Here is a 12,237-nt window from a genome sequence, read left to right as displayed (position 1 = left end):
CATACATGACCCCTACTTCTCATTCGTAATACCCCATATTGTCTCATTCATAGTATTTGTTGCAATTGACAACTACAGATTTGTTTAATATTTTCCCCCACCAGACACTGAGCTCCGTGAGGTCAGAAATCATGTCTGTATTCCTCACTAGAGTATGTGTACTGCCCACCTCTGTTCTTGGTACATGGTGGGTTCTTAATAACTGTTCGTTGAATGGATTAATTTATCCCCATGCCTACGGGCAGCACCCTACGCTGAGTAGACCAGGTAGTCACAAAGACATACCCAACATGTAGATTGCCTGAGAGTCCATAAATAATGTTATTCTCTGTTCCTTTCTGGTTGAGATGTCTCCTGTTCTGTAGCCAGAACACTGGGGAGAAGGAGAAAGGCAGATATAAAGAATCCCTGACTTTGTATATAAACCATCCTGAACTTGAATCTCACCCCATCAGCAATTACACTTGGAGAAATTCACTTCACTTCTCCTACCCTAGTGTCTTCACCTTTAAACAAATATAGGTAATGGTGTCTACCTTGCAGACGTGGTTGTGAAGATTAGAAGTAAGAGGTATAGACAGTTGGTTCATTCATCGGTTTTGATCGAATCCCTCCTGTGTGTTAGGCACTGGGGATATGGTGAGTCGAGCACATTCTAGCCTGGAGGGACACACACACACAACAGACACACACTCTCAGCTGGAGGTTACTTCTGAGCAGAGAATGAAGCAGGGTGAGTGAGAGGGAGTGACATGGGGCACCTGTGGTGCTCCCCAGCTCCTGTCAGAGCAGGTCCTATTTGAATTGAAAGACAGCTCAGTGAGGAACTAGGGGAAAGATTCCAGGTAGAAGACACTGCTAGCTCCTAGGCTCTGAGGTGTGTCTGAAGAAAGAACAAGGAAGCCTGGTAGCTGGAGACAAGGAATGAGAGCAGATGGTGAATGATGAGGTCGGCAGGGGCCAGATCAGGGAGGGCCCATGGCCATGCTGAAAACTGTGGACTGTGGATGTTAGTGTAAGTGTATGGAAGCCATTGGAGGGTTTGAGTCAGGGAAGTGGCATCATCTGATTTCCATCTTTAAGTGATGCTTTGGTTCAGCATGGAGAGTGGATTGGGGGCTGGGGAGAAGGTAGCAGCCACAGCAGTGGGATAGGGAGAGGTGGTGGAGACAGAGGTAAATCGATGGGTTGATAATATCTTTCAAAAGAAGGAAAAATGTGACTTGCTGATATGGAAGGTGAGAGAGAGAAGAATCAAGGTTGATCCTCTTGGTTAATTGAGCAGCCAAGTGGGTGATAGTCTGGGGTTAGAAATTCAAGAGTTCTGCTTTAGCCCTTTTACATTGAGGTGACTTGTAACATCCAAGTAAAGATATTGAAGGAAGCCCTCGGATATATGAGTTTGGAGCTCTAGACTGATAATGTAAAATTGGGCATTGTAGACATGTAGAAGATTGTTCTTAAGGATATCTAACATAAACTTCAATTGAACAAGGAAATAGTCCCATTCACAGAGTGACACTGAGACAGCCTGCCTGTTTTGTCTTGAGAGTACACCAGTAAAAGCCAGGCATTGGGTTATGGAACCAAATCCATTAGGATGCATTAGGCTCTAAGTAAGAAAATAACTAAGAATGGCAGAAACAATAGGCAAATTATTAACCTCTATGATAAGAAGTCTGGCATTGGTGACTGGCTAGTTCAGGTGCTCAACAGCACTCAGGTCTGTGGGTTCGCTTCTCTGTGATTGTCTTCCCTGTGTGGTGCTTCAGCTCCAAGGATCATGTTGTTTCTCAGTGTCGTTGGAAAGAGGAAGGGTGTATCTTCCAAGGGAGGAACACCTTTCCTGGCAGTCTCCTGGGACAATGCTCCTCAGCTCCCATTGGCCAAAATTGGGTGCCATGGTCCTGCCCTAGCTGTAGGGGAGGCTGGGGAAGGGGTACCTGACTTTCATAGTGGGGGGGGGCTCAGCTACCAGGGGAGGTGGGAAGTGATAGCTGCTGGGGAGGCAACAGTCTCTGTCACCCCGGGTTTCCCTGTCCCAGTCCCTCCCTCTTTAATTCCATGGCTCCTTCTCAGGGATGACAAACCCTGAGGTGATCCGGGCACTGGAGCGTGGATACCGCATGCCTCGACCAGAGCACTGCCCTGAGGAGCTCTACAAAATGATGACACGCTGCTGGAAGAACCGCCCTGAGGAGCGGCCCACCTTCGAATATATCCAGAGTGTGCTGGACGACTTCTACACGGCCACTGAGAGCCAGTACCAACAGCAACCGTGATGGGTGGACCCGGGCGGGGTCTAAGAGGTGCCTCCAGCGCCACCTGCCTTCCCAGTCCCAGACACCACCCACCCCCAGTTCCAGCCACAGTTCCTCATCTGTCAAGGGGTTGAACCGGAACAATCTCTTTTTGACTCCAGCAATCTACAATCTGCCCCCCTCAGGAGACCCCAAGTTGATATTTCTATTGCCTGGGACAGCTGGATTCCAGTTACAGCTGTGGTTTGGATGGGAAACTTTAAAAATAATGCAATAAATATTTAAATAAAAGATACAAATGCTAAAGGCTTTACTGACAGATCAGCTTGTCCTGTCCTGCCAGTTCCTGAATATCATCTATTTGCCCTTTTGCTGGATGACGAGTCAGAAAGGGGGGAAGGACCCTTCCAAAGACCAGGAGTATGAAGACAAGTGGGGTCCAAGGCTCCCAGGGTTTCTAACTGCCCCCAAATAGTCACTGGCTGTGTTAGTTTCCTATGGCTTCTGTAACAAATGACCACAAACTTGGTGGCTTAAAACACAAATTCATTATCTTACAGTTCCAGAGGTCAGATGTCTGAAATGGGTTTGGCAGGGTTGTGTGCATTTTGGAGCCTCTAGGGGAGAATTCATTTCCTTGGCTTTTCCGGCTTCTAGAGGCTGACACGTCCCCAACTCATGCTTCTCTTACACTCATCACTCCAATCTGCTTGTCATCACAGTTCCTTCTCTGTCCCCTGCCTCCCTCTTTCTCTTGTAGGGACACCTGTTGGTACAATGGGCCCACCTGGATAATCCAGGCTAACTTTTCCATTTCAAGATCCTTAATCACATCTGCAAAGCCCTTTTTGCTACGTAAGACAACACATTCACAGGTTCCAGGGATTAGGACAGACATCTTGGGTGTGGAGGAGGGACGTTATTCTGCCTATCACACTGGCACAGGGACGCTGGATGGGTTTTTGTCTCCAAAGAGCTGAGTTTGCCAAGATGATGAGAATGATTTTTCATGACTGGGGCCCTGACTTTCCCAACAACCTGCACTGATACACGAGCTGATTAGTCTGGGTCTCCCCTAGGGCTGCAGGGCTGTCCACAGCCTGGGCATTTCCCATGGCCAAGCAGCCATCATGGTTGTTAAGATGGTACCCACCATTGTAGGAATACCAGGGTCTGGAGATGTGGTTGCTGAGAGGTATCTGGTAGCCTGCATGGGAAACTCTCAGTGGAGCAGAGGGAGATGTGGGATGGAAGCGGAGAAGACAAGGAGGCAGTGGGCCCTTCCTGCATGTTGTTTCAGTTGAAAGCATTAGCTTTCCTTGTAAGGGGAATGCTGGGAAGAGGTGGAGAGCGAGATGGGGAACCATTGACACCTTTCTATACTACTGCATCTCCTGAAGGGTTTACATCACAGCACCAGCCAGGGGCCCCTGGAACCCTATATTGAATTGATTCTGCACCCCTGAGTAGCACAGAGGAACTGGGAATAAGCTGTGGAAAATGAAGGTAGCAGTGTTTCAACTTACCTAGTTGGTAACGGAATTTCTCTCCTGCTTTCTCCTTTGGGATATGTCTTTGGGTATCTGAAAGCAGAGCTCAGGCTCCTTTAGTAGGAATTTGCACTCATAATTTGTGGTACATTGTATTGCTGTTCAGTAATCCATAAGAGGGAGCCTATTGCTACATAGACAAGACCAGGGGTCAATTCGCATCCTCCTGCTCTTTCGGTTTACACTGCCTATACTGTGATTTATGCCTCTGGTCACAGGAAAGACAGATTAAAACATGGGGACAGATACAACACCAAAGCACAAGCCATGAAAGAAAATATTGATAAATTAGACTCCATTAAAATTAAAAACTCTACTCTGAGAAAGACACTGTTAAGAAAATGAGGGTGGCTCAGTCGGTTAAGTGTCTGCCTTCAGCTCAGGTCATGATCCCAGGGTCCTGGGATCGAGCCCCAAATCGAGCTCCTTGCTCTGCAGGGAGCCTGCTTCTCTCTCTGCCTCTACCTGCCACTCCCCCTGCTTGTGCTCTCTCTCTTGCTCTCAAATAAATAAATAAAATCTTTAAAAAAAAAAAAAGAAAATGAAAAGATAAGCTCCAATCTGGGAGAAAATATTTGCAAAGCACATATCTAATAAAAGGCTGATATCCAAAATATACAAAGAACCCTAAAGCCAACAATCAGAAAACAAGCAACCCAATAAAGAAATGGTCAAAGACCTGAACAGACACCTCACGAAAGAAGATATGCAGAAGGCAAATAAGCATATGAAAAGATGCTCAAGGGGCACCTGGGTGGCTCAGTCATTAAGCGTCTGCCTTCTGCTCAGGTCATGATCCCAGGGTCCTGGGATCGAGCCCCACATCGGGCTCCCTGCTCCACGGGAAGCTTGCTTCTCCCTCTCCCACGCCCCCTGCTTGTGTTCCTGCTCTTGCTGTCTCTCTCTCTCTGCCAAATAAATAAAAATAAAATCTTTAAAAAAAAAGAAAAGATGCTCAACATCTTATGTCATTAGAGAAATACAAATTAAAACAATACCACTGCACACTACTTAGAATGACCAAAATCCAAACACTGACAACACCAAAGGCTGGCAAGGACAGGGAGCAACAGGAACTCTCATTCATGCTGGCGGGAATGCAAAACAGTGCAGCCACTTTGGAAGACATTTGGCAGTTTCTTACAAAACTAAACATATTCCTGGGGCACCTGGGTGGCTCAGTCGGTTAAGGTCTGCCTTTGGCTCAGGTCATGATCCCGGGATCCTGGGATCGAGCCCCGCGTCAGGCTCCTTGCTCAGCAGGGAGCCTACTTCTCCCTCTCCTTCTGCCTGCCACTCCCCCTGTTTGTGCTCTGTCAGATAAATAAATCTTAAAAAAAAACCTAAACATGTTCTTACCATACAATCCAGTAATTGCACTCCTTGATATTTACTGAAACAATTTGAAAACTTCTGTTCACATAAAAACCTACACACTAATGTTTGTAGTAGCTTTATTTATAATTGTCAAAATTTGGAAGCAACCAAGATACACTTCAACAGGTGAGTGGATAAACAAACTGTGGTATATCCATATAATGGAATACTGTTCAGTGATCAAAAGAAATGAGCTCTCAAGGCATGGAAGAAACTTACATGCACGTAGCTGAGTAAAAGAAACCAATCTGAAAAGGCTCCATACTAACAGATTCCAACTTTAGGACATTTTGGAAAAGGCAAAATTGCAGAGATAATAAGATCAATTGTTGCCAGGGGTTTGGCAGAGAGGGAGGGATGAACAGAATGGAACATAGGGGATTTTTAGGGTAGTGAAGCTATTCTGTATGATACTCTTAATGATAGATAACATCTGTCAAAACTCAATGTACAACAGAAAGAGTGAACCCTAATGTAAACTATGGACCTAGGTTAATAATAACAACAGGCTCATCGACTGTAACATACGTAGCACACTAAGGCAACATGTGAATAATAGAGGAAACCGGGGGCTGGATGAGAGGGCATATGGGAATTTTGTGCTTTCTATTCATTTTTCTGTAAGCCTAAAACTGCTCTAAAAAATAAAGTCTGTTCAATAAAAAAAGCAAACAAAGACATGGAGATAAATTTATTTTTTTTTTTTTAAAGATTTTATTTATTTATTTAATTGACAGGGAGAGAGAGAGAGAGACAGCGTGAGAGGGAACAGAAGCAGGGGGAGTGAGAGAGGAAGAAGCAGGCTTCCGGCTGAGTAGGGAGCCCGATGCGGGGCTCGATCCCAGAACCCTGGGATCATGACCTGAGCTGAAGGCGGTCGCTTAACCAACTGAGCCACCCAGGCGCCCCATATGGAGATAAATTTAATGCCACCAATTCTTTGGGAAAACTGCATGCACTCCTCCCCTGGGAGGCATCAAAGGAAGGCATAGATAAGGTGCCCCATTCTAAGATGTCAATGACTTGCTGTAATCTAGTATCTAGCTGTGCCTTTGAGTTTAAACACAGGGAAAGTACTTGTTTCATTTTCCCCCTGTGAGTTGAAATAAAACTGCCTCCTTATTCCCCGACCTGGGCCCTCAGTGTCTGTCATGTGTCTGTCCTCATCACCGTATATTCTGACATAAGGCTATATCAATTTGCATTCCTTTTGGAAGTTGGCAATGACTGCTAGTTGTCGCCATATCCATGTTCCCCCTTCTTCCAGAGAAATAGCATTTTTATCAGGGGCACATGACTACCCAGAATGAAGGCTGCACTTCCCACTCCCTCTTGCAGCTAAGTGTGGCCAGGTGATTAAGTTCTGGTCAATGGGTTGTAAGTGGAAGTGTGCTATAGCACCTTTCAGTATCCTTTCTTAAAAGACAACTGATGTGGACTCTTTGCCCCTTATTTTTCATCTCTTCCTCTATCTTGCTGCCTAGAATATGCATGTGAAGGCTGGAGCTCTAGCTACCACCTTGGACCCTGAGGAACATGAATTAACTCAAAGGATGGCAAAGCTGGATAGGGCCTAAATCTCTTAAAATATTTTAAGTACACCACCATAGCAACTAGAAGGTCCTCCAACTTTTACCTCAGAGGGTGTGGCATGCACTGTCAGGATCCCTCGAAGGGACTAGATGTTTAGCTCCCATTACCTGCACCACTGTATGCCTGAGGGCTCTTTTCCTAAAGCTGCAGAAAGCTCAGCTGCCAGTGTTCCCAGAAGGCCAAAAGTGCTGAGGAATTCACCCACTCTGGGATAAATCCTCAACTAATGACTTTTGGGAGTTGGTGTATAAATACCCCAGCTCCCTTGCTCCCCTGGTGCGGTAACTGTGAGGTGTGTGTTTTGGGTTGTTTCCCAGAGTTTCCCCATGGGATTACGCTTCAGTTACTCACAGAGGTAAGTTGCTTGACAACATACCTTCCCCAAGTATAGCTCTGACATGACTGTGGGTTGATAGTTTCATTTATATTCATGAATAAAATGGAAATGAAATAATGAAGATGTACATTGGAACTTCACTCATTAGTCAATGACATGAGCGACTTCTTTGCCAGCTCAGGTAAGAGCTTCAAATACTGTCACATTTTTGTGCTGATCATAATGTAACGGATACAGATACAGCACACTTAACCCTTAATCTGCACTATTGCTTCTTTATTTAGCACGTGAAGTCTAGACCAGGGTTTGGCAAACTAGGGCAGACCATGTTTTATTGGAACACAGTGACGCCCGTTATTTGTTGACTGTAGTGGCTTTTGTACTGCAAGGCAGGTCGAGAATTATGACACAATCACACAGTCTACAAAGCCTAAGGTATTTATTATCTGGCCCTTTACAGAAAATGTTTGGTAGCAAAACAAAAGTTCAAGCCCTGATTTGTAGCATTTGCTGATTTAGGGGAGTATAAATATTCTCATCATTGCCAATTTCAGGCTTCCAACCAGAAATGCGTTATGACTTGCACGGACCTTAGGCACTTCTGCCTTTGTAGGACCCTACAAATATATATTATATTTTATTTTATTTTATATTTATATATTATATTCATAAAATATAATATTATATTTTATATTTATAAAATATATATTTTATATTTATAAAATATATAATTATATTTTATATTTATAAATATAAATAAGAATATTTTTATTTAAATATCTACCTATTTAATATATATGAATATTTATTCAAATATTAAATATATAGTCAACAACTGCATTGATAGAAAGATGAATATACCAATAGTACATATGAACACTTTCCCTTCAACCCCAAAATTCATATTTTCCTTCTGATTTTAAAAGAAATTAATTTCTTTTCATGGCCTCTAAAAGTGGAGTGGGCCTTGTGTACTGTGCCTACTGCATTAATGGATAAGTTGGCTCTGCTACCAATTCAGTGCTACTGAACTCAGAACTGGGGAAAGACGTGCAGTAGTGCACCATTTCATAGTATTTCTATTGTACAGATAAAATAGGTATGAATAACCTCAAGAGCATAGATTGAGCATAGATAAAATATAGTAAAATGATTAGGAAGTAGAGTTTTGCATATTTCATACTTTTGGTTTTAATATCATTTATTTAATTTAAAATTTACATAACTTAATTTTCAATAATGCCTTGGCCAACAGTTGGCTCACGAAATTCCCAAAAATTTAACTATTGGCTCCTGCAAGCGGTATAAGCCAGCTCCTGCACATGCCATTGACTTCTGGTGTCCCTTCACCTCCCAAATAAACTACTCTGGCTTGAATCCTTGTTTCAGAGTTGGCTTCTGGAGGAAGCCAAGCTAAGACAGAGAAAAGTAAGCTTCTGACTTGTTAAGCCACTATTATTTTAGTGTGTGTGTGTTGGGGGGGGTTCTTCCTTACAGCTGGATCTTTTCCTAACTGATAGGATGAGGCTTGAGATAATTCATAATGCAAACATTAAAAAAAAATTTTTTTTTGAGCACATACTTAATAGGGACACAGTTGGTAACAACATAAATCCAGTCCAAGTCTTCATGGGAGATAGAGAATAACAAATGACCAAATTGTATCTATATCTGTATGTGGCCAGGGAATACCTCTCTAAGGAGGTGACAGTGGAGCTGAGACCCAAACATGAGAAGGAGCTAACCACACAAAATGTTGAGAGAAGAGTTTTTCAGACAGAAGGAACTGCAAGTGCAAAGGTCCTGAGGTGCAGATGAGCAGGGCCAGTTCCAGGAATATCTGTGTGGCTGGAACCCTGTGGGTGAGGGAAGGAGTTGTAGGAGACAAGCCTGATCATGCAGGGCCTTGCAGGCCATGGTGAAGACTTGAGATTTTATGTTACCACAGTGGCTATTAAATGGAGAATCAAGATTAGAGGTGACAGGAGCAGCAAGCAGGAAGAAGCCACATAGAAGGCTGCCACAGAGGCCTCATGGACAGGGGGTGGGGGTGTGAAGCAAGGATGGCACAGTGGATTGTTATAAAATGACCCTCAACAAATCATGCCCCCCTGAATTCATGCCCTGTGTGGTCCCCTCCCACTCTGACTCTGGACTGACCTTGTGACTGGTTTTGACCAACATAATGTGGCAGAATTGATGCTGTGGGAGGTCTGAAACTTAGGCCTTAGGAGGCCTTGCAGCTTTCACTCACCACCATGGACCTGAGACCATAATGTGAAGGATCCTTCGCTACCCTCCTTGGGGATGAGCGCCCACATGGAGAGAGAGGCCTTGGTGACAGCCAGCACCAAACACCCAGACATAAGAGGGCACCATGCACCCTACAGCCCCAGCTGAGCCGTCTGCTGAAAGTGCATGAGAGATCTCAGGTGAGACAATCGGAATGGCCCAGACTGCCAACCCACAGAGTCAAGAGAAATAATAAAATATTGTTGTTTTGAGCCACTGAGTTTTAGGGTGCTGGGTTATTTAGCAATAAATAAATGAAACCAGTGTGAAAAGAACACAGATTAGTACATCCTACCCTTCTCCTTGGAGACACCTAAGGATCAGATTTGCTTCCCCTAATCCCAACTCTACCTTCCCATTCTCCTTGGAGAAGCATTTTTGAAGGTACCTAGAAGTATATGCCCTGCTAAATTTTATGTGTACATTTTACCACAATGAAAAGAAAACGTTTTCAAGAAGCAACTTGTCCATGTCATGGAGCTAGTGGGTGGTAGAGATGAGATCTGAACCCTGGCAGTCTAGCTTTAGGATTCTGGTGTATGTTACCAAAAGAGATTGAGATATGAAAGGCCTCTGGGGAAATGGAAAGTACGAGGAGGGGGGGAAATGGAAATACTGAGGAATAATATGCTATTCATGGAGCTTTGCTCCTTATCAGTCATCCCTCTTTAGGCATCCAGAAATGGTGGGAAACACCCAGGATTCAAGCACCAGGAGAACTGGTTGCAAGTTTGGAATCTATGGTTTACCAGCTTTGAGACTCCAGGAAAATCCCTCCTAGTCTCTAAATCTTTCCTCACCCTTGGGGATGATATCAATTCTGCTATTCTTTAGGATGGTTGTGTGAGTCACAAGAATTAATGGATGTGTGTTTCAATTATCTTTGGAAGCATGAGAAACCACTCCAAAATCTTAAACAACTGGGCTCAGCTGGGCAGTTTTTCTGTTCCACATGGTGTTGATGAGGGGTACGCATGTGGCTGCATTCAGCTGGCGGTTCAGCTGGGGGTGAAATGTCCAAGATGACTTCATTCACATGTGTAGTGCTCAGCTGAAGTTTCTAGAATATTTTGAGGATTCAAATTGGTTGGGCCTCCCTCCCTCTCCATGTGGCTCTCCAGTAGGAGACACAGTGGAAGACAGTAGAAGCCGAAGCCGCCAAGCCTCTTAAGGCTTAAACCAGAACTAGCAGAGTCATTTATACCACATGCTTTGGTCAAAGCAAGTGACATGACCAGCCAGATTCAAAGGGAAGAGAAATAGAGTCTACCTCCTGATGGGAGAAACAGCATGCTCATGCGAAGACAGGAGGACTTGCTGGCAGCCCTGTTTGTGACAATCCACTACAGTGGCACTCATAGGTGGGGATCAGAGTTCAATTGCCCCCTGCCAAGAGGTAGGATTAGATAAGAGAGTCTTATGAATGGTTTTAGCATAATGCTAAGGGCTGCAGCACGCAGCAAATGCTCAGTAAGTGCTGATTATTTTTAATCATTATTATTATTTTAACAACTTTCTGAAACAGTCACTGGTAGCACTGGTACTGTATCCACTTTACAGTGATACATGGAATAAATGAACTTTCTGGCCTCTCCCAATTTTAACACCGTGACTCTTTGAGTCCCCTTTCCAGATATCGGAAATTGAGGCTTAGGAAGACTGAGTGACTTACCTCGGTCACACTCTTAGCTAACCAGACCACGGTGAAGTCTGCATTCAAAGATGTCTTCCTCTACTAAAGACACTGCTTTTCATTCATTCCTTTAATAAGTAGTGTATTGTATTAGGCACTTACCATCTACCTGAAGAAGTATACATAAGTGTATAATGACAATTATTTATTGAATACATACTATGTAACATTATGTCATTGAATCCTCATCATAAATTTACTATAATCCCCTACCTATTTTGCCAATGAAAATAAGGTAAAGTAAGGTTAAATAAAAGACAGGATCCTACCCTCTTAGGGATTACAGTCTATTAGAGAGGATATAAAGTAGTCAAGTAAATAATTATACATTTAATTACAAATTATTCCCGGAGTTGGGCTGCTACTGGAGCCCTGGTACCAATCCCACCCATCAAATCAAGGCCTCAGGTAACCCTGGCAACTGGTCTTCCTGCCAATAGTAAAGATGGCGTCCAGAGAACAGACGCGTATACGCACCCCCTACCCACAATACAATGGGGGGGGGAGGAGGAGGAGGAGGAGGAGGAGGAAGAGGAGGAGGAGCAGTTTCTGCCAGGAGTTAATATGGCTCCCATAGTTACAGCATCCGCTCGTCACCTAATCAGCAGCCTCACTGCCCAGACCAGGCTGCGGATCAGGAGCAAAGTTTTCTTACCCCTCCGCTGACCACGACTACAGGAGAGTTTGAAGCCAGGCAGCACCCAGCGGAGTTAAACTCCGTAACCAGGGAAACACCACTTCCGCTGACGTCATTACGGCGACACGTGGATCCAAGATGGCGGCTGCGATGGTGAGTGAAGGAGACTCCGGGAGCCAGAGCTGGAGCGGGGCTCTCCGGGGGATCCCAGGACCCTCCAGCGCCCCATGCCTGGCCCGAGCCACCTCCGGGTCCCGTAGCTCAGGCTTGAGGGATGTCCCTGACTGGGCTTGTCTCTCCCAAACTCCCCCTCCCCGACCCTGGCCCCGCACTCAGGCTTGTCAAGGCCCGGAGTTTTGGGGGAGGCACTCGGTCGGAGAAAAGGTCTCGGTTACCGTCTCCCCCGGTTCCTATTACTGCTTTGGTCTCCGCCTCCTGTGACCCCCTTTTTCTGATTTTCACGTCCCAGCCCGGATCTCTCCCAAGATCCCCCTATT

General features: G+C 44.7%; 2 protein-coding genes across 4 annotated transcripts in view; both read left to right on the top strand.

Moving 5' to 3' along the window:
* HCK (HCK proto-oncogene, Src family tyrosine kinase) overlaps positions 1–2,580 on the top strand; it is a 37,844-nt gene extending 35,264 nt beyond the window's left edge. For both annotated transcript variants that reach the window (XM_036093236.2, XM_036093235.2), the window contains exon 13: positions 2,080–2,580. In XM_036093236.2, coding sequence (XP_035949129.1) covers positions 2,080–2,282 — 203 coding nt within the window. In that variant the 3' untranslated portion in view covers positions 2,283–2,580. The remainder of the gene's footprint in view (positions 1–2,079) is intronic.
* Positions 2,581–11,660: 9,080 nt separating this feature from the next.
* The window catches only part of TM9SF4 (transmembrane 9 superfamily member 4), a 54,791-nt gene continuing 54,214 nt past the window's right edge, over positions 11,661–12,237 (top strand). Inside the window, exon 1 of one of the 2 annotated variants that reach the window (XM_036093232.2) lies at positions 11,661–11,893. In XM_036093232.2, coding sequence (XP_035949125.1) covers positions 11,879–11,893 — 15 coding nt within the window. In that variant the 5' untranslated portion in view covers positions 11,661–11,878. The remainder of the gene's footprint in view (positions 11,894–12,237) is intronic. The other variant, XM_036093228.2, reaches the window with a different exon arrangement.

This window comes from Halichoerus grypus, chromosome 10 (assembly GCF_964656455.1).
Source record: "Halichoerus grypus chromosome 10, mHalGry1.hap1.1, whole genome shotgun sequence".
NCBI classification, from domain to species: domain Eukaryota; kingdom Metazoa; phylum Chordata; class Mammalia; order Carnivora; family Phocidae; genus Halichoerus; species Halichoerus grypus.
Note: the sequence above shows the minus strand (reverse complement) of the source record. Positions and strands in the feature narration are given on the sequence as shown.